The sequence below is a fragment of the Haemaphysalis longicornis genome, unplaced genomic scaffold (genome assembly GCF_048455015.1).
Source record: "Haemaphysalis longicornis isolate Haplotype H1 unplaced genomic scaffold, Haemaphysalis longicornis Haplotype H1 scaffold_53, whole genome shotgun sequence".
In the NCBI taxonomy this organism is placed as follows: domain Eukaryota; kingdom Metazoa; phylum Arthropoda; class Arachnida; order Ixodida; family Ixodidae; genus Haemaphysalis; species Haemaphysalis longicornis.
The window spans coordinates 133,891-155,898 of record NW_027526389.1 but is presented as its reverse complement, the minus strand read 5'-3'; the positions used below and the strand labels follow the sequence as shown (position 1 = coordinate 155,898).

The 22,008-nt window shown below is 44.8% G+C and overlaps 1 protein-coding gene across 1 annotated transcript in view; it reads right to left on the bottom strand.

The window, feature by feature from the left end:
• Positions 1–22,008, bottom strand: part of LOC144140880 (uncharacterized) — an 88,294-nt gene that overhangs the window by 49,839 nt on the left and 16,447 nt on the right. Inside the window, exons 3-5 of the mRNA XM_077672372.1 lie at positions 13,573–13,676; positions 10,697–10,795; positions 4,411–4,571 (exon numbers count right to left, since the gene is read on the bottom strand). Coding sequence (XP_077528498.1) covers positions 4,411–4,571; positions 10,697–10,795; positions 13,573–13,676 — 364 coding nt within the window. The remainder of the gene's footprint in view (positions 1–4,410; positions 4,572–10,696; positions 10,796–13,572; positions 13,677–22,008) is intronic.

The following is a 22,008-nucleotide window of genomic DNA, read 5'->3' as shown; positions in this document are numbered from 1 at the left end:
GTACTGGTTCCGCGACGCTGATGTTGGATTGCGTCGCGGTACTAGTTGAAGGTCTTGCTTCCATCGCTTATCAACTGCGACCGCCGACGAACGCAAGAGAAGAGAGCGCAGGAGTTGACTGGAGTGGAGCCCGCGCCAACCCGCTTTATAGGGGGTGGTTGTATTGCGGTAACTTTTAGTGTTTGGGGGGTTGGTGCTATCACGTGTACACCATGCAGCTATCGCGCCGCTAGCACGCCGCTGAGTCGCCAACGCACGCCGCTGACGACGTAGTTTGAATGAGTCAAGGATATAAGGCGCGTTCGCAACCTTTGATTCTGTGTCGTTTTGTGGCGCAGAGCACCATGTACCTTGCGTTCCGCCCGCAGGGTCGTGGGATCGAAACCAGGCGCCGGTAACTGTTATTTCTTTTTCTTTTTATAGTGTAGGGGGAGGCTGGCTGCTGCGGACGCCGACGCACGGGTGACATCGTGAGTTATACAAATGCTCTGCATTTAAAACCGATGTGCGAGTAGCGTGGAAAATACCATAAACAAATCCTATATTCCTGCGTTCAACGATGGCGATGGTTGTTTGCGAAGCTTTCTCGTGATGAATTCTTTGGTTGTCCCAGCCCAATTTTTCTAGTACGTACATCCACAGCGACTCTCGGGTGTGCACTCCGTAAGCCTAACGTTTGGGCTTGAGGTGTACGGCGCTAAGTGGTACTTCCTTCATGGCGCTCGCTTCGACCACGCGTTGAAAAGCAGCAATCGAATTGATGCCGCCTTCCTAATTTGGAGTACCCAGGTTCGCTTTCACCACGGAGAGCGTCTTTTATTTCGCTTAACCTACGATCAATATTCACCGTCGTCAGAGAAATTTGGATTTTCTGCAGTGCGAATTGGCGTACAACCGCATCACTGACGACACTAAATATCCGCTCAGTGAACGGGGGCTGAAAAAAATAAAGGATGTTGGAAGCTCGGTGAGGCTATTGGTGTACGGCTCGAAGACCTTCGTGGAAAGGTTTTCCTTAGAAGTTCAGCGATGATTATTATCGGAGTAACAAAGAGAAGTGTCACTGCATGTCGGATGAGTCGTAAAAAGGAGTACGAGAGAAATCATGATTTTTATTATTATATGAACGGGAGTTTGGCAACTGGTGCGGTGAATGTTTCACGGTTTTACCGATAAGCATTTTAGTTTCGCCCCTCTCATCATCATTCACTTCCTGGAGATGTCGGGATTTTTTTTTCAAGTCGATTTTTGTTATCGAATAACGGTATGGTATGCACTGCCGCAAACAAGGTCACAAGACCAGAAAAAATGTGAGGCATATCCTGCGCGCGGAACGAATTCGGAGAAAATAACCATGCCAGAAATCAACAATTCGCCGTGGCTTGTTTATACGAGCGTTCCCCAAACTTCTGCGCGAAATGTTAGTCGGGGCACGTACAAGAGTTTAAAGATTGAAGATTGAAGATTGGTTTATTTAGAGCGTTCAGACATACATAAGGAATAATGCAAGACATCTGAATCCCTAGCCCGCAGGCTAGTTGGGATTCATGCAAAGGAAATCAGTGGAGTATAAAGAATGTGCTTATACAGTTTTAAATAATAAAAAGAAAGCAAAAACTTGCTGTAAGGCAGTATAGCTAAAATACACACATAAACGTATACATACATCGACATATACGCGTAATCATATACACATACATATATACATACATACAAAGGGATACATGCATATAATCATACCTATATTCACACATTCATACAAACACCCCTACGTAAATCTGTGGATGCAGTTACTTTCTCATCAAAATATGCATTTTTAAAAGCGAGTAATGATGAAGCTGCAACGTCAAAGTCATAATATTTACAAGGTGATAACATTTATGCAAGGGACCTTATGGATTGCTGTGAAAGTAAGTTTTTATGGCTGAGTAAACATTTCTAGCGAGTTTTATGTTGATTGGTAGAGTCAATGTGTGGTTTCCATGTGAACTCTTCATCTAGTAAAACACCAAGGTATTTAATAGTAAAAATCTGTCCAGACATTTTCCATCTAAAGAAATTGCATATGTATCCTCAATTCTATTCTTTCGCGGTGACTGAAAAACCATGAACTTTGTTTTACTAGAGTTCAGTTGTAGCCCATTAGATCGGAGCCAATTATTTACATTATCCATCTCGCTGTTAGCTGCCTTAAACAGCTCATCTGGGGAATCATGGGCCGCAAGGAGAACTGTGTCATCTGCATACATTACTGCTGAGAAAACATTCAGTGTGTCGGGCAGATCATTTACATATAATGAAAACAAAAGTGGTCCCAAGACTGAACCCTGGGGGACCCCAGAGCTAATCGCACTAACGTCAGATGTAACACCCCTGATTTCTACCTTTTGCTGCCTGTTGGAGAGGCAACTTCTGAAAAAGTCTAGGGTTATTTCGCGGAATCCATAACACTGCAATTTTCTTAGTAATATATCGTGATTCACTGTGTCGAAGGCTTTTCTAATGTCAAGAAAAATGCCAATTGCCGAATTGTTATCATTTAAAAAAGAATTTATTTTTTCGGATAAATTTAGAACAGCCGTACAAGTGGATCGTTTCACTCTGAAGCCATGTTGACTGGAGGTTAATATCTCTTCGCGATGCAGAAATTCAGTAACTCTTTTGGCTATAAGTTTTTCAAACAAAGTGTTGACGCAGCTAAGAACAGAAATTGAACGGTAATTCTCGGGCAAGTTCTGATCACCATGTTTGTATATGGGAACTATTCTGGCGAGTTTCAGAACGTCAGGGTATGTGGCAGTATGAAAAGATAGGTTGAATATTTTTGCCAGAGGGCCAGATATCAAGTCGATGCATCGTTTCAATATGACAGATGATACCTTATCACAACCAGTAGTGGACTTAGCCTGCATGGTGTTGACAACTGAGACTATTTCAGACGGGGAAATATCGATGAAGCCAAAGGAATTACGAACCCTCGGAGGGAGATGGTGTTCTGAGGAAATGCCACTTGTGCTGTTCTTACAAATACTCGAAAAATAATGGTTGAAAGAGGTCACTAAGGTTTGCAGAGATATCCCTAGTACCTCGATGTCAGGCATAATGAAGGTTGAGGCTGTTGGCCTAATGATAGAGTTGATGATTCGCCATACAATTTTAGAGTTCCCTGAATTTTTAGCAATTAGTTGAGAGTAATACTCTTTCTTGCGTGCTCGTAGAGCACTGGTGACTTTATTACGAAAGGTGCGAAATTTTGCAAAATAATACCGAATTCCCCGGTTTTGCTTGCATTTAGTGTGCCAAAAATCCTTCTGCCTGATGAGATCGAGAATCGCATCAGTCATCCAAGGACAAATGGGAGTGCTGTGATATTTTTTAATGCTTTTTACTGTTGAATAAGTAATAGCATCACTGAAGTTTGTTTGAAATGTCGTATATCCTATATTAGCATCTGTGGGTTCTGAGGAGGCGTTTAAAACTTGCTCAAGTTGGTGTTTCAGCAAAGGAAAATTGATTTTGGTGTATGTTTTTTTATCATCGCGACATACAGGTGTATCCCTTGGAACCAACATGGCTATCGGGAAATGGTCCGTAATGGCAGTATTGTATACATTGCACCAGCTTAAGGATGAATCGAAGTTGCAATAAATGTGGTCTATGGCTGACGAGGACTCGGCAGTAGTTCTGGTCGGGGCCTTAATAACATTATGGAATCCATAGGATCTAATTAAGTTAAAGTAATCCGTATTTGAAACCGCCAACGAATCTATGTTAAAGTCACCACAAATAACACTCTTTAGTTTCTGGCTACTCATGTGCATCAGTAGCTTTTCAAAGTGTTCGAGAAAGGAAGTCATATTTCGGCATGGGGCACGATAAACAACAGCAATGAGCAAGTCCGTGCACTTTACGAGCAAGAAATCAAATTCCACGGAATGAGCAAACGAGAATTGCGAGATTAAGGAAAATGTAATCGAAGATTTTATGTAAAGTGAAACCCCCCTTCACCACGGTGTTTAGTTTGCCTGGAAGTCGATACGCATGCGTAGCCAGGCATGTTAATGACTTCACCCGGTCTAAGCCACGTTTCGCTAGTTGCAACAAGATCATATGTGAAAGAGTGAGCCGCCAAAAGAGCAAGAAGATTTTCAATGTTTCTATTTGCGCTTCGTATATTGCAGTGCAAAATGGTTGTACATGGGAAACTTAATACAAAGTTATTTGCAGATACGAGAGAATTCATGGCGAAATCTGACAGAGTGCCGATTAGCATATAAGGTCGAGGTCGTTATCGCAGAGGATGCGCACCGCTTTCGAAACACTTCAAACAAAACAGCCATCAGGTAAACTCAAAAAATCACTAATATAAAAAAATTGCACTAGCACGCCACAGGAACAATTATCATTTGCTTGTTTATTTGTAGAAGGTGGAGGATTGTAGTCTTTGCAAGTACTGTTAAAAACAACTTTTAGTTCTTGTTTTGTACCACACATGTCCTGGTACACTTTTAGGCAGCTCTCCGGCATTGTACCATTTGCCTTCGGTGTTATAAATACTAGGCATGGCAATCCTGAAACAAGAACATCAGGAAATAAGCAGTGCTTTATTATGGGGAAATATTTTGTAATCCAGCATGATGCACTGCTGAACAGAGGCAAGGTAACATATCGGTAAAACTTTTAACAAGGTGTTCTCAAAAAACCAAAAGTAGCCAGCGCGACGTTCTCATTGGCAGGCTTCCCTCTATGCAGAGACTTTTCGCGCTATTTTACACATAAACGAAAAATGAAGACAAAACCATGATAACTTTAGAAGTGGTACCAATTGAAACTTATCGGGTGTAGCGTAGACGTGGCTCATTGAACCGTGCTTTGCATTATTGAGTGCAGGGGAAACGACCAAGGCAATAAAAACTGAAGTGAATGAATCAGAGACAACTACATAGAAAAAGAGGATGGACGCAAAGAAGTCCATGTAAAAATACAGTTTCGGGAAGCGGGGGATCACGAGGGAAAAGCTCCGTGATAATACCAAAGAGAGCGCATTGCTTTTTTAAGCCCGGACGGGTTGCTTGCGGACAAAAACGCTTATCCACCAGCCGGTGCATTAAGAACTGTGTGAAGGCTGCGGTAGGGAGCCGGAAACCATGTGACATATTGCAGCGGAGTGCAAAGGTGTCCGTCCAGTCCTCAGCGAAGAAGACATGCAGCTTCTGGAAGCCCTTGGTTCTGAGGTTAACCGAAAAGTGAATTGGACAGCAGGAGAGGTAAGTAAAAGAAGGCTGGAATGTTTGTGGGAAAAGAGCAGAAAACAATCTGGGAAGACATGTGAACATAGAAGTCAGACCAGCACCAAATTTTCATAAAGGGACTTTTTTTTCTTTTTGGTAAGGTGATTGTGCAGTGGCGTCAGGACTAAGGTCGCTGTGCAACCCCACCAAGTTACAACGTGGAAGCCGCTAGGCATCATCATCATTATCGACAAAAGTGCTTTTAGCGTGGAGTAGGGTTCCTCGATGCACGCTAGTCTCCGCAGTACGACTATCGTATTTCGACGGCATTTACACCATTTTTTTATTTTTTATTTTTTTTAATTATTTTTTTAAATATTTTTTTTAATAATATTGTAATATTTTTTTTATTATTTGTGCGTCCTCTCGAAGACGTCAGCGGTGCATCTGCGAAATTCTGTAGTAACGTTTGATTAGAGATAAACATCGACTGCAGATCGCTGGGCGGTAATTTGTTTATAGCTGCTACCTTTCCTCCGCATTGTGTGATTAAACTGCCGCAATGTGTTTGCGCGCCCCGTGTACGACAAGTTTTAAAAATGGCCGATAGGTTTAATTATTGGAGTACCTTGACGAAGCGTAAGGGTCTTTCCATAACGGACGTGAGAAACTCCTGCTGGAAATAAAAGCAGAATTTTTTTATATCCGTTAAGCACTGACAGCTCAAGTGTCATTTAAGACGATACCGCCAACTTGAAATACATTACGAATAGCTTAACCTCGGATGGACAAGACTTCAAGTTGCCTTCACTATTACCGTCACACACCTTTTGTTCTGATAACCTTAAGGATCATGAAATATTACTTAAAAACACTGCGCATTCCAGTTAATGATCAATGGTACGTAACACAGTGGGGCCTAGATTTTTATCGGGACTTGTTGATTGCATCATTTTAACGAGTTTAAGCGTTACTCGGCTATGTCGGTAAAAGTGTGCACCTGGCTTGTGTCCACACTAGGTACAGTCTTTTTCGAAATTTTCAAGGCCAAACGAAAGCCTTCTGCAACACGAAGAGCTCAAAGAATAAACCTAACTTTTAACTATGACCACAACATTTTCTAACTTTAATAGAGGCACGTTTTTTCCAGCTTTACGGCATAAAACGTTTCAGCCTCGCTCAAGCCGTAGGCCTGTACAATAATATTTGTGTTGCCTGTACACTTTTGACATGGCCTAGAAAATTTTGACGAAGAGTGTACATCGGTCAGGCGTCCAGAAAACCGGCATTTAGCTGCCGTTCCATAAAAACGCCCACAAAGCGCTTATGCCTCGCCGTGCGCTCGTTTCTCATTTGCTGCGACACCGTAGATAGCGGCCCATGCATGGGAAATGGTAAAGCACAAAGCCCAACTGCGTGCGCTGAACAGTAGTGTACCTTAGGAAAAAACAAATCTCCAGAATTTCAGAGAATCGTCAACCAATGCGTATCATTGTTACGCCGCTTGTCTTCAGTGTTAGTTTTTTACAGCCAATGTTTTCGTTTTTTTCTAGATTCTAACCAACTAATTATCGGTATTGACGCTATTATAACGATTCCAGGTGAAAATTCCGCCAAATCTGCATTTTTGTGTAAATGAAGAGCGTTTTAATGTTCACCATTTTGCCCTATTTCTGGTATTTTTCCTATTTTTTGGTTTTTCTAAATTATGTCCGACCAATTATGTTCGTTTACGCTTTTATAACAATTAAAGGTCGAACTTTTGCCAAATCTCCATTATTGGACACATTGAGGGCGTTACATGGTCCTGGCTGGGGGGGTACTCAGCCAAGAATGCTACGCAATAAAATGGCTCAGATTTAACGCTGCTAAACCTAGCTATTAGGACCGAAAGCACCGCCTGTGCGCCCCGTATTTCGTGAAAGTTTGCCTTTGCTTGAGAGCATTTGTAGCCTGCCATGTAGTTGTCTATACTGTACCATTCAGTTCATACTTTCGCTTGCGCAGAAGGGCACGCACCTACAGTCGAGTCGCGCGCCATCTATGGCGAGACTCACGAACCATGCGCCAGCGAGGCAGCCGGCAAAACTTTCCAGGGCGTGCACCGCCTGCTTCTCTAGCCTTCCTTCCTGTAAACTTAGTCGGCGCACAGTATTCATACCACTGCTTATCCTCGCCTAGTCATGTGGATCCTTTGCCCTCAAACTCGCGCACAAATGGCGCCGCCTCCGCTCTGCCATAAGACGGAGGTGAAGTAGCCATTTTCCATCGCTTATTCACTTGGTTCCGCAATGGAAAAGTTCCAAGCAAGCGAAGCGATACGAAAGCAAGGCACAGCTTGCGCTCAGGCGGCTGAAGGTGATTGCGATGCGATGAATGACCTTGAAATATGTAGCAATACGGAGCTCTCGCTCTAAATTACAAGAAAACACTGCGTTCCGACTGATAAATAGCCCCTCATCATTCATTAATTGTAGGTATTCAGGCCATCCGGAATGGTTTATCCGTCTTAGAGCCCCGCCTGCGCGAAATTCCGCCGCCGTGCGTTTACCTCTACCCAGATTATACTCATTAAGGTCAGGAACACTGACGCGCCGACAAGTATCTCTACTGGATCTTCTATGTGCACCGTATCGTGAACTCCCTCCCACGTCTTGTTCTGGAATGTATGCTGAAGATGTCCAAGTGGTCAAAATTAATTTCGATCCCGGCACTGCTACGCTCTTCATAATCCCCAGTGCAGCTTCGGCGCATTAAACGGCCCAAAAGTTAAATTTATACATTTGAGTGAAATCGACGATCGACACCTCCCCATACCCATGCTGACGCAGGCTGCCACCCCTCAATGGATGCTCGTCCAATACCATTGCTTCAGTTTTCCTAGAGTGACACATTCTTCGTCCACAGGAGTCTCTCCATGACTAGACGCATTCTCTTACTCCTCAGCGTGGGTCGCACCTACCTAACGGTTTAACCCGCAGCGACAAAGTGGCGCAGATTCCTCCGGACACAGCTCCTTTTTGTACATCCACTGCCCCTGTAATTACTACGGACCACCTCTTGGGAAAATTTGCGTGTCTTTAGTCAGCGCGACTTCGCCAGAGGTGGTACGTCGGCTATTACCCAAGACGACTGCCTGATATTCGCAGCGGGGTGCACGCTTCCCCATGCCGGTCTCTAGTGAACTTCATTCTGGAGACAGGACTAGTCAATTTGATTCAGGCTATTCTTGAGGGCGTGCCAGTGTAATAATAAGAATGCCTTCATTCGCTTCGTACAGGATTGATGGTTGACCAGCGAAGCTGTAACAGGCTGCAGAGTCGGCAAGGCCTACCTGAGCTCGTTTCCGTTCCTGCTGGCGGAGTCGCTGATCATTACCTGCTTACTCCTCGGGAGTTCACATGACGCGTGGCGGCCCTATGTCCAAGCAACGTCCGGCCGACAATGACCATTGCCAGCCACGTTAACGTAGCTCTTCCGCCCCGCCGCTGCCTTTACCCTTGTTGCCGCTTTATCTATGCTTCACGCAGTAGCTCACAGCGCACGCTTTGCTGCCAGAGAGATCAACCTAGCTCACTATCTACCCTTACCTCTAACTCACCTCCATTTTGTGTTTTAGGGGCGAAGCTCCTCTTGCTCGGGACAAATCCCTCATGTTCACTAGTTCTCGAGGCGACCGCTAGAGGCGCAGCTGTGCAATAGTTCATAGGGAGCCTACATGCGCCGCGCCTACGACGAAGGCGCGGCGCATGTAGGCTCCCTAATAGTTCATAGGTCGCCCGCTAGATGGCGCGCCTACTCCTGCGTCTCCGCTGCTACGCCGCACACTCGGGCGTGCGCGCTACTCATCATGAAAGCTTTGCAAGCGAAGGCAGCGGCGTGGAGAGCTCGCAACGCGGCTGCAATGAGGGCCCGCTGCCAAGACCCCGCGGTGAGAGCTCGCGAGGCAGATGCGGCACGCAAGCGGCGGCAAGAGAACCTCGAATCGGATCGGGCGCGGGAAGCAGCGGTCAATCGCCGAAAGCGGTCGCTACCTGATGGGTGGCCGAATGTTGCATGGTTTTACCCATAAGCATGGAAGCTTCAATCCACTCATCATCATGCACTTCGTGGAGATGGCGGGATTTTTTTTCCTCATGCTGATTGGGTTGCGGTGGAGAAGCAGGACCGGCGGATTTTTAAGCAAAGCTACCGGGTAGTGTTCTCACGGATGGCGTCCGTAACGCGGATACGCGTAAGTGAAAGAAAAAAAACGCTTCCCGCGGCCAGAATCGAACCTGGTTCCCTTGCGTTATGAGGCCAGCGTCTATTCGATTACTTCATTTCGATATGGTCGAATCGGAGTTTAAAACATAGACGACAACCAAATAATACTTCAAAAAGAATACTTCAACCAAAAAATCCGTCACGACAAAGCTTCGTGTTCAACCATCGTCGTCATTTGACAGTGGCGTGCATGATTTTTTTTTCACCGAACTATATAAAGCTTTGCGTTAAGTAACTGCCCACGTACTGTTGACCTTCTGTTGAAATTGTGCGCTCTAGGAAATAGCACGAAGCTTTCGCTTCTTTTTCTGGGAATATGTTTGCACTTCGCCATGTATAAGTGCAGACGAACATTTTGTCCTGCGAGGGAGGCGCGAAATGGCACTGTGTTTTATTTATGCTGGCGTGTCTGGGGGCTGCTGCATATCTTCTATATCTCCACCTTCCGTTTCCACGGTTACGATTGTGGTTACATTTATAAAACCTATTGCCCTATTTGTACGCGTTTACTTCTTTAAAAACTCCTTGTGCATCCGGCTGCTGGCGACTAACCTGATGAAGTCATGTACGGAAGTGTAATAAGCACGGCAGATATGTGCCAATTGATACTCAGTATGAAAAACGCTTAGCTATGCTCCTAACAGTAGGGCCGCGAGAACCGTTGTTGGAAAAACCTAAGTATGACATCTAGTTGCTTATTTGTTTAAATTCACTGGTTTCTCAGATGTCAACAAAAAAGCAGCTAGATGAAAGCAATCGACTGAAAGAATGAACTGGCAAAGGTTCTTAACATTTGGACAATAACGACTAATTTATAGCGGAGATATTGAGAGAGAAATATCGGCGGCGCGAAGTAGGTAGAGGTTTTTCCTTTCCTATGACTTGCTTCGACATCTATGTGCTGATGAAGTAACTGTTTTACATGAGGACACGGGCTGTCTAGGGTCATAGGTCAACTAGTTAGAAATTTCTGATCTCAAAAGGGTGTTAACTGTAGGTATTTTCAAATTTCACGCCTGTGACAACATCAGGTTTCGTCCCTACTTCATCATTAGGTGTACAGTGCACGACGTTGTAAGGCCGGGATATCCTCATGCTGCTACAGAATAACCGCAGTGAATGAAATTAGAGTAATAAGTGTACCATTTTCCTTAAATTATGTTTTCAAAGTCATGGCTCATATTGTACAAGATGCTTACGAGTGGTAGGAGGATCTGGTTTCTCATGGAGCGACAGGTAAAACGAGCACGTTTCGTAATCCGAGTAAAGTTGTTGGTATTCTTTATCGCCAGCTTCACCTGAAAAGATAAAAAAATGGTACCAATTACAGGACTATTTCTTGCCAGTGTTACACCAACACTGCGGCTAACCCCCCAAAAAGCATTGGAACGGGTAAGCCAGAAGATAATTGATTGATTATGAGTTTTAAGACTACACAGGCGATGAGTACCACTCAATTACGGCGCGCCGTAGTGGAGGGCTCCGGAATAACTTTGACCTCTTTGGGATTTTTGACGTGCGCTAAAAGCTCGAACACACGGGTGTTTTCGCTTTTCACCTCCATCAGAAAAGCGGTCGCCACGGACGGGAGTCAAACCGGAAGTTCCAAACCTTTGTGCACGATCACGTAAAGGCAAAATAAAATCTGCAGAAATTCAGAGAATTTTGTACTAATGCATGGCATTCTAACGGCGCTTGTCTGCATTGTGCGTTCCTGAGAGCCAGATATGACCCTGAGCAACCGAAGATTTAGGATTATTTCATTGTTTTGAGGCGTTCGTTTGTTTCTATTTGCCAGTGATGTACATTTACAACACCGTAGCAATTAGTGCCTTTACTTCCACACATGTATTTTCCGCAAACACAAGGCGTAGTGCAGTTTTGGTCCTTTTTCCCGACTTTTATTCGTGTTCCCAGTGTTTCTTTGCGAGCTTTTTCAGTTTATTCTTGGCTTCATGGAGCAAACCTATGGGATCCATAGTTTTTATTTCGTCAGATGTATGTTGTAGACGTACTATTTGCACTATATTTTGCATTTTGATTCCATCAATTACCTTAATTTCGCTATTACAAGGACTACATGCGATAGTTCCGCAGTTATGAACTTTGCAGAAATTCCGGGATTTTCATGATCCCATAAGAACAATTTTCTGAGCAACGATGTTGAATTAGTTAGCATAACTCGTAAATGTGTACGTGTTTGGGATCTCCTTTGGCTTAAAGGGCGCAAACTGGAATACTCCATCCTGTAGCAGCCTTACTTCTCGGGAGATCCTGGCAAAAGCAATCGGAGCATACTTCAAAAAACGTTTCGGCCAAAACTAACAATTGAGGAATTGTCATCTAATGCATAATGGTGTATAATGTTAGAGTCGTCTTATCGGCTAATTCTCATCATTTGTATCCGGAGAGATCCGGTAAAACTACAGTTGCAGCCGTTTTCTCTAACCATACTCTCTCCGTAGACAGCCGGTCATGTATGTACAAAAGGCAATAATTCAGTATCGTTTACAACTTCACTTTGAACTACTTTTACAAGGAAATGAAACTCGGCATAGTGGTCGAATCGTCTTAGCGGCTAATTGGGGTATAATTCGTTCCGGCGTACTTTAGATATCGCAAGAGTTACAGACGCTTCTGTAACCATACTCTTTTTATAAATTATCATGCTTCAATGTGCAACAGGCAATGTGGGAAACTCAGCTTGCAAGAAATTTGCCGCGTATCTGCTCCTTTCGTTGCAAATGTCAACCAAAGACGATAGTCTGTCACGGAAACGCCTCCCTTTGCTTTCCCGCAAACCTCTGATGCTGTCCCTCTTCTGTCGCGGTCCTCTCAAAATAAAATGCGGAGGTTTGCTGGAGTAAATTTAAATCCACTGCTACAGGCCGAGTGCCTCGATGCCAGAGCTGCTGTACGGGGAAGACGAGCGTGAATCGAGGCGCCCTACTTGAACGTTGATAGAACCCCGTTGTCCTACTCCAAGTGCGTTCCCAGCAGAATGTGGAACCTATCTAGAACCACCTTCCGTAACTGCTGCTGGTTGATTTCTTAAAATGCCGCCAGGAGCTATAGCGGCGCGAGCGACAACATGCGACCCATTGAATTTTTTTCTGCAGTAGATGTAGTATTTCATTCTGCAAAAATCAAGCATTCATATTTTTTTTGTTATGAAAAAGACACTATAACTATCACTTATGTATTAATTTTCTCCCTTACATTTGCATAATGTCTTGTTCTCGTTCAACTATGTTGACGAGTATGAACATTGACACCGGACTTACGCGTTTACATCTGGCTGTGAGTATGTAAGACGATTGCGCAGCTTTTGTTTCGCATGGGCCGGGTGGCTGAATCGAGTCACGGACAGACGGACATACAGACAGAAATTTCCGCGTTTAAGTAGCCCAGGAAAGACTATCTCCTTTAAAACCACGCTTAGACCGATCTCCCTAAAGTCAACTTCCTTTAGAGAGATCAGTCTAAGCGTGGGGAGATCGACTCTGCTCGCAAGAGACACTTGTCTGTCCGACGCTTTGAGAAAACGTGTGTGTGTGTGGGGGGGGGGGGGGGGGGGGCGGGAGGCGGGGAGGCCGGAGGCGTGCGCGGGACGATGATGAGCGTTCACCTCCTATGACGCAGTTCGCGCTGCCTATGCAGAGGGTCACCATCGCTGCACTTGCTAGAACTCACGAATGAGTGCTGTCTCAGACGATGATGTGTTGCCTTCCTAAGACTGAGTTCAGCTGCGCACAAATTTCGCGGGAGTATTGTAATTACCACAGCCACACGTTTTGCTAGAAACATCCAATCATATATCGACAATGCTCCTGATCGTTATACGTTTCCAAAACAGGTATACTGTATGACACATACACTCTTACTCAGCGTCTTGGCATTCAATTGCCCGCTACTCGATGGCGTGCGTTATGGCGCTTTACTGCTGCCTATACTTTATTTTTATACCTTCCTTCGAACAAGAAGTTGGTTCTTACTTTCCTCTTATAATTAGGTTATAGGTTAACATCACGTCTTGCTTCTGACTGCTTCAGTTTTTAAGAAGAGCTGGGCTTACCAGGTACTTTGCTGACTCGAATGGCGTTGTATTCAACTCGTTTTTGACCGTCATCACTGCAATTGCTTGTTTTAAAGAAGGTTCCGTACTTGTGCTCGGTTCCGCTGTTTAATGAAGAAAAGATGAAGCACTGGCGCGACTTTCAGAAAATTCCAACATTGTTTTTCAAAATTGCCGTAACTTTAAAATAGCAATGGCTCGCAGTAAAATTAGCAGACAAGAATTTGAAAAAATAAACGTAAAGTAGTCTTTCCAACTCCCTACCACGCATACCACCTGCCAAATCTGGAACATGAGAAAAGTCACAAAATCTCTGCGTTTAATTCTTCTTGTTTTTACAACATAATTCCTGCACATATACTAATCTGATATAAGAGTAAAGTTTTTTCATAAGAATTTTTTAAACGGTAGTTTGACTGGGTGAGTCAAACAGAATTTAAATTGGTTTATTCATAGTTATATATTTGCCGCGTCTCTCTTTTATAACTTAACCGCGAAACTTGCCCTTACGCAACTGACTTTTTGTAGTATTAAGGTCGCGAAAATTCTAAAAATATTGTTCTCAACTCATGTGGCCATTAACATTTACAGTCTAGACTACTAAGACCCTTTAAAACTCACACTGGTTTTTCTAAAAGTAGTACAAAGTGCTACAAACTGCTGTCGAAGTATCTGGTTGCGGATATGTTTAAAAATAAAAATATATTTAATTCGTCCAAAGGCATGCGCGGTTGTTATGGAATATGGCCTGACATATGCCCAATTTATAAAATTACGTCGACAGGGTAGTATGTCACTTTGTACCTGCGTCTAATGTAAAACACCATCAACCGCTTAGGTTGGTGCAGTTGCTGAAGCGTGCATAACGCGTACACATTTAGGAAATTTTATGTAGGCCTTCTCTATTTGCAGCTTACTTTACCAGTCTAAGAAGTCCCCGTAGGGCTTCCTCAACGCAATGCTCCAGAAGGACCAATCGAAGTAGCGTTATTGGACCAGATTTAGGGGAAATCCCCAAGGTGGAGTAAGTTTCTGTATAAGGGAAAGTTTGACATCCACCTAAATGCAGTCATACGGCTACAAAAGAAAGCTATACAGCTTTCTCGGAAACTTCGCAGCTGAAGAAAAATTCGTCCTGGTCCAGGATTCGAACCCGGGACCACTGCTTAACCGGAGCAGTCGCTCTACCAACTGAGCTAACCATGTTGGAAATAGTAGCGAGGAGGAAGAAGGAGAGACCGTGCGCTCAAACGGAGCGTGCACTACTATCATCATTATTGTACATAGTGTTCCACCCTGTCCCATTAAAGCGGCGGCTCCCGTTCGTGGTCCCGGCTCGGTCCTTTCCGCGACATGGTGCCGAAACCCGGGAAAAGCGGCTTCCACAGACGTGAGACACCCTAACGAGCGCCGGCCCTATGGACCTTCGAGAAGAAGCTCCCGCCGGTGCATTTGTGTCCTCGTCTGGAGCCGCGCCAAGGGAACTCAACGGTGGAAGGTCCGAGAGGGCTATCAACCAACGACAACGTGAGCCGTGGGGCGAGGACCATGGAACCTGACGCAGAACGACCTTGAAGCACAAGAAAACGACCCGAGGGGAACGAGCTTCAAGCACATGCATACACGATGAAGACGTTGTAACGACGGTGTACTTCTTCGTGGCCATACCAAGGAACTCCTACCTACCAATGATTTTGTGGACGGAATATCGCCGAGCAGAACAATGGAGGAGCTTATAAGCCAACGACTCCAGCCACGTGACGAAGTCTCCACAATTATTAGGCAAGTTGAACTGCATCTTTTATATGGACCGCCCTCGCTATTGCAGCTCTCTAGCTGGAACCAGACTTTGATAGAGAAAGAGCAAGCTCTCAAGGAAATGGACGGCAAAATCGAAGACCTCGTTGCTATTGAAAAGATTGCCGAGGAAATCGAAAGGGCCGAAACATGGGCGAACACCATCGTAACGACAAAATGGAAGTTAGGAAGAGTTATTAAGGATTTGCGAAAGTCTCTGAAAGCACGATTCGCGAACGAATGAGACGCAACCTAAACCATGGAGGCCTACCTTCGCTTCCAGATTACGGCTCAAACAGTGAGAGCACGTCTCTCGACGGGCCGGCGCCATTACTGACGGTCGTAACTGACGAAGTATGAAACGATATACCAACATAAGCTTGATAGACGAACCGAAACTGGACCTCAAGCGAGAATCGGACACCGGTAATTTTACAAATAGCGCTTTCTTGCCTTCAGCACTGCCAGACATTTTGAACCGCCACAACCCCAAAAGTGAATTACCCGAATCCGACCCAGGAAATGACCGCGCAACCCAAAATAACCTAACCGCACAGTATATCCTGTCTTCGCGAACAGAAAGGCTTCAACGAATGCTGACGTTACTGATTGTACGCGGCGTGCGAACACTTCTACCCAAGACAAATACCGGACGAAACGAAACCTCAAACATGGAGAAAGAGGGAGAAGCACCAAACACCAAGAAGAAAGGCAGAAGAGGGGCATCTTATGAATTTTCTGGCAAAAGCGAACCGCTCTCATAACGGCAGCGAAGGAGGTACCCAGACGAAATACGAGGAAAGATTCCAAGCAACGATGCACAGGCAGGTGTCCACGCCGCCTGAGAATGTCTCAACGCTGTCAGGAGAATCCTTCTCGGGGGGATACCACTGTTTCCTGTGGAGCTGACACAGCGACCTATGTGCCCCATTTCTCGTGGTGCAGCTCTACACTCCGTCGTCTGGGCAGACGGTACAAGCACCGGTGGCGGAGGAAGTGCGCTCGGCGCTGCCCTGGACTTACATAGGACTGCCCCGACTCGGCTTTGTGCTAACCCCGAACATTGGAACGATAACGCTGTGCCTGATATTATAGTTTACCTCCTTTCATTGATGTCGGGTGGATGTTGGTATAGTAGCGAGGAGGAAGAAGGAGATACCGTGCGCTCAAACGGAGCGTGCACTACAATCATCATTATTGTACATAGTGTTCCACCCTGTCCCATTAAAGCGGCGGCTCCCGTCCTTGGTCCCGGCTCAGTCCTTTCCGCGACAAACCATGCAGGAGGCTAGTCGTTAGTAGCGCGAAAGCGAATCGATCAACAACTCGAAGTGAAGGACAGGTGTTAATGGACCAGATTTAGGGGAAATCCCCAAGGTGGAGTAAGTTTCTGTAAAGGAAAGTTTGACATCCACCTAAATGCAGTCGTATGGCTGCATTTAGGTGGATGTCAAACTTTCCTTTACAGAAACTTACTCCACGGCTGCATTTAGGTGGATGTCAAACTTTCCTTTACAGAAACTTACTCCACCTCGGGGATTTCCCCTAAATCTGGTCCATTAACACCTGTCCTTCACTTCGAGTTGTTGATCAATTCGCTTTCGCGCTACTAACGACTAGCCTCCTGGTTAGCTCAGTTGGTAGAGCGACTGCTCCGGTTAAGCTGTATAGCTTTCCTTTGTAGCCGTATGGCTGCATATAGGTGGATGTCGAACTTTCCTTTACCGAAGTAGGGTTATGTAGAAATTCGACGAATAACGTTGCCGAGCATTCAATTTAAATAAGAAAAGCATCTGCGCACGGACGTCCCGCAATGCAAAACACCACTCACGCTTTGCGGGTTGTCCATGCACACATGCACTTCTTTAGTAAAATCATAGTTGGGCTGCGTCATTTGCCGACCTTGCAAAGTTGGACTTTTCAATTGGTCATTCTGGAGCGCCGTGGTGAAGACGACATTCTGTAATTGCTCAGCGTGATGCCATCATGTATTATTTCTTCCTTAACTCTCACTAAATGCTGTCACTACACGTTTTTCGGACAATGGGCTACAATAATCTAAAAAAAATCTTGTTTTCTGTTACCAAAACGCTTCGCGCAACTCACGTCTGCAATCAAACGAACGCTTCTACGGGAGTACCGTGAACCCTCGTTAATTCAATATCGCCTAATTAGAAGTTTTATTTATTAAAAGTGATGTGCTGGTTCCACAAAATTTTACTTGCAATCCAATCAAATATACTGCTCCATAATTCCAAGCTAAAAGCCATAACATCGGTTAATTGGAAGTATTTTCGAATAAGAAGTGTCCAGATAACCTTCATTTCTCAATAACTTTCACACTTTTCAGGCCCGAAAACGACGCCATATTCTGTACAGATGTCGCCACCATCGCAACAGAGGCAGCGCACAGTTGATAAAATAGTAGGACCGCTGACACTCGCGCCAGCGTACGTATCTCTCCCTTTTTGGGTCATCAACCTTATTTTCTGCGCACAGCGCCGTGCGAGCTGTCTGTGTGATGGACTCTTCAGGCTTCAGTGTTAGTGATACTTCGCAACTGTAATGGTAGAACGGGTGTCGTATGATCGACTTGGCGACTAAAATCGAGATTGTGAACAAAATCAAGAAGGGAGACATGTTACGGAATAATGGCAATGCTGTTCTTGAGCTCTTTGTTTAATTGGGAGTTAAGTTAATTCATTTCATTTCATTTCGATTTATTTCAATTTATTTCAATTCATTTCATTCATTTCATCTTTAACGGACCCAGGGCAACAAACACTCTGTGAGGGTGTTCAATGCGATCTGAACAAATTAATAAACATGCATGTGGTAGTTTGGTCAACAATGACACCACGTATTTTGAAGTGTTTTGATTCTAAGGGTGTTGCGGCCCCGGTGGGCTTCGAATTAACGGGAGCCGACTGTATTACGTAGTAGTAACTCAAAGGGCAGAAGTAATGAGGTGCTGCAAAACCATTGATTACACAAGATTGCGCCTTTTCAGCTGCCCTGAGCACGGGCACACTACAAATTACCCACAAACTTTTTAAAAAAATTCATTTGTAACTTGAAATTCTTTGTATGTACTCCTCAAATTTATTAGACAGGTAAGCTAGAGTTAAGGGAACTGCTGCGGTGCCAGCACCTATTTCAATCTGTTTGCCAAAAAACACTTTATTTTGTTTTATTGGTACGACTACTGCAGATATCAAGCTGGAGAAACGCTTACTGAGGCAGAGTAGACCTCTGTTATCTGCTGCCGCTGTGGTGTGCAGTGTAATGGGGAAGAACACCACCGTAGAATCGCGAGAAGTAGAAAGCGCGGTTCAAACCCCGAGGTGGTAATTCAATAAGCACGGGTGTAAGAATTTCAGAATAGTAACAAGATTTCCGCGTCATGGAACCTTCCAGAGGAACTAGGCCAAATTGAAATATAGAGTAAAATCTTTTGATCCGCAGATGCAACATTTATTTACATTATACACAGATTCTGCTGTCTCCTGCATCTTGTCTGGTTCCACTTTATCCTCAAACGTCGGAAATTGCTTCATGCGGCGTGTTTAAGTGATTTGTCAGCGCTGTGGTGACGTCGGGCGAAACTACAATCTGTCACAGACTTTGAAAAAACTACTAAATGCACGTTCGAGAAAGTTTTCTTTGAACTACTTGCTGCGAGGTGTGCTGCCGTGCTCCTAGTGGTCAATGGCGTGGGCGCTTCGTTCCAAGTAGGAGTGAGCGTGGTAGGGGCACTTAGCCTGAACGTCATCACCGTCCAAGTGAGTTCTTGGATACTTAAGTGGATAGGTATTATTCCCGCACTTAAAACCAAACACACCCGTTTTGGAATCTCTATGGTGGCAAACATCTTTTGTAGAGCATTCAACTTACCCCCGAAATTGCTACAAAAGAAGCATTATGCACGGACAGCCTGATTTTCTCGTTGGGTTCACATAAAAATGCTTGTACATTTAAAAACCGCGTGTAAATTCATGGACTCCAGAGTTTCTCACCAAAATACCATATAGCTTCCCTTGTCATCAGGAGCAATGAGTAAGCAAAAACTGACAGATAAAAATACAAGCAGCCAGCAGCGCTACCAAGACACGTTGCAAGGTCACTGACCCTGTGCTCGTGCACGACGCGCGCAATGGGATAACAAGAGGACGCACCGACAGAGGACCATGGAGGACTAACAACATCCTGGCAGCGCAGGCAAGAGCGTGAAAGACCGCAGAGAGAATGAAAAGTCACTAGGGATGCATGGAAGTTCATGCACAGACGATCGCTGGGTTTCAGAGGTGCTCTGCGGCAAGTAACCTATATACGCCCTTCCTCTGACAGCTAGTCGTCTGATCTTCACTACAGGGGAGACAGCGGTGTCCATAAATTACACAAATATCAGCGCCGTGTTTAATCCACTACAACCAGTGCCTCAGTCCAGCGTACACGAGCAACGGCGTGCCCAAGGAATGCACTGCACACCGGGCACCACGACGCCTGAACGAGAACCGAAACAGTGCCGCTTTACAGTGGGGCTCCCAGAATTCATGCCGCAGAGGGACCAAGCAAGTGCTAATTGAGCCTCTAGGTCCGTCCTCGTCGACATGGATTCTTTCTTGTTCTGCAGCGCATACACTTAGGCTGGGTTAGTTACCACGTGTTATATTTGTGGGTTTTGGATTGATTGACTGCAGTAACACTGAAGCATATGGCTAGTTGGGGAGAATTCATGACTAACTTGGGCGCACAAAATACGAGGACTGAACAAAAAGACACGAATTTAGTCTGCGCTGGTGTTCGTGTCTTTTTAGTTCAGTCCTCGTATTTCGTGCGCTCGGTACAGTCATTCATTGACTGATTGACTGCATAAAAATTGGTTTATTTATTTATTTATTTATTTATTTATTTATTTATTTATTTATTTATTTATTTATTTATTTATTTATTTACGAGCCGAAGCTGCAACTGGGCTACGAGGCGCGCCGTAGTGGAAGGCTGCAGATTAATGCTCACCACTTGGGGTCTCCAAGTGGCGCCAAAATCTCGACACACCGGCCTTTTTGCTTTTCGCCTACATCTTTCCTCAGTTTTATGTATTCATGTTGTGTGTGGGTAAGAAAACTTGACATTGTGATGTAGTATACGGTCTTAACAAAATCACTATTCACTTATTTGAGTAAACATTTTAGTCGACTCGGAGTTATGAACACTTGTGTACCGTTGGTTAGCAACGGGCTCCTATCTTATGCTACAAAAATGGTGCTGTAAATTTACTACAAACATAGCCAAGGGTCTCAACACACAGAGTAAATGGACCGATCTGTGTCTCCGACGTTCACATGGTAACAAATTAATTGTCGCCAAGCTACCAATAAGTAAACGTTTCGCGGAGAAATAAATCTCAGGTAAATAATAGCGTGACTCGAAACTGAGTTTAAAGGAATGGCGGTTTTTTAATAATAACAGCTTTATTAGCATCTCATCATGCTTACAGAATGCTGGAGGACTGCGGAAAAAGCGTGCAGAGCCACAGCCCACCCCCCCCCCTTCCCTTTTCGTCTAAGGGCACTACTCAGAGAAGTCACATAATGTAACACAGAAATAGAAAACAAACACACCTAAACAAAATTTGTGCCTAAAAATAAAAGCAATACATTAAACTTCTCGGCACTACATTCAAGCACTACAAGCAATGCAATCAAAATAACGAAACACATTTGCCGAAGCTTCATACGCCACATTTAACAGTTACCATTCACAACAAATCATTGCATAAACTGGGTTATGTGCGCACGAAGGTTTTACCCAAGAAGACTTTCCATTCGTACAAGAGTTATGGGGAAAAATATATTTTTATTGTTATATGTTCAATCTGCTCAACATTTTTGGTGGTGTCTGTATGGGCGCCAGTTCACAGCGGCATCCCAGGCAACGAGATCGCCAACCTTTTGTCTTGAGATTTGACCCGCCGAGCACAGGCACAGCTTGTTCAAAATTTTTCTACCGGTGGAGGTGCAACTCAGACGTAATAATTGGTTATGCGATGAGCTTCGAGGAGTTCATCCAAGGTATTATAAACTCCCAAGTGTAGTAGTTTCTGTGTCGAGGTGCTCTGACAGGTAGTCTTAACGCCAGCTTGTATGCCTTGCGTACGATTGTTTCTGCCTTGTCCTTTTAAGCCTTCGAGACCACAGCGTAGGGGATGGCGTAAGTAACCCTAGAGAGAACAAAAGCTTCGACTGGGATTAGCACATCCGCCTCTCGCATACCTCTCGTTTCAACACCCCAGGCCGATCACAACCTAATATCACCCATCGTTGCCGAGGCATCGTAGACACCAGCACCGCACCTACCATGACACTTACCTACATGCGTAAAGATCTCTCTACCACCCAAAATGTGACAACGCATTTTAACACACCCTCGCACGAACATGTCAGCACCACTACTCCGCTAGGCGACCATCGACTCATGGTCATCAATGTGTACTGTAGTCCCAAACAACCCTCACCACCTTTGCCTCCACTAAACACCCTCATCCCTACTGCGAGTGCTCGTGATACTGTCCTCCTCATTGGTGACTTCAACTGCCCTCACACTACGTGTGGTTACGATTGTGTGGTACCTGTCTGC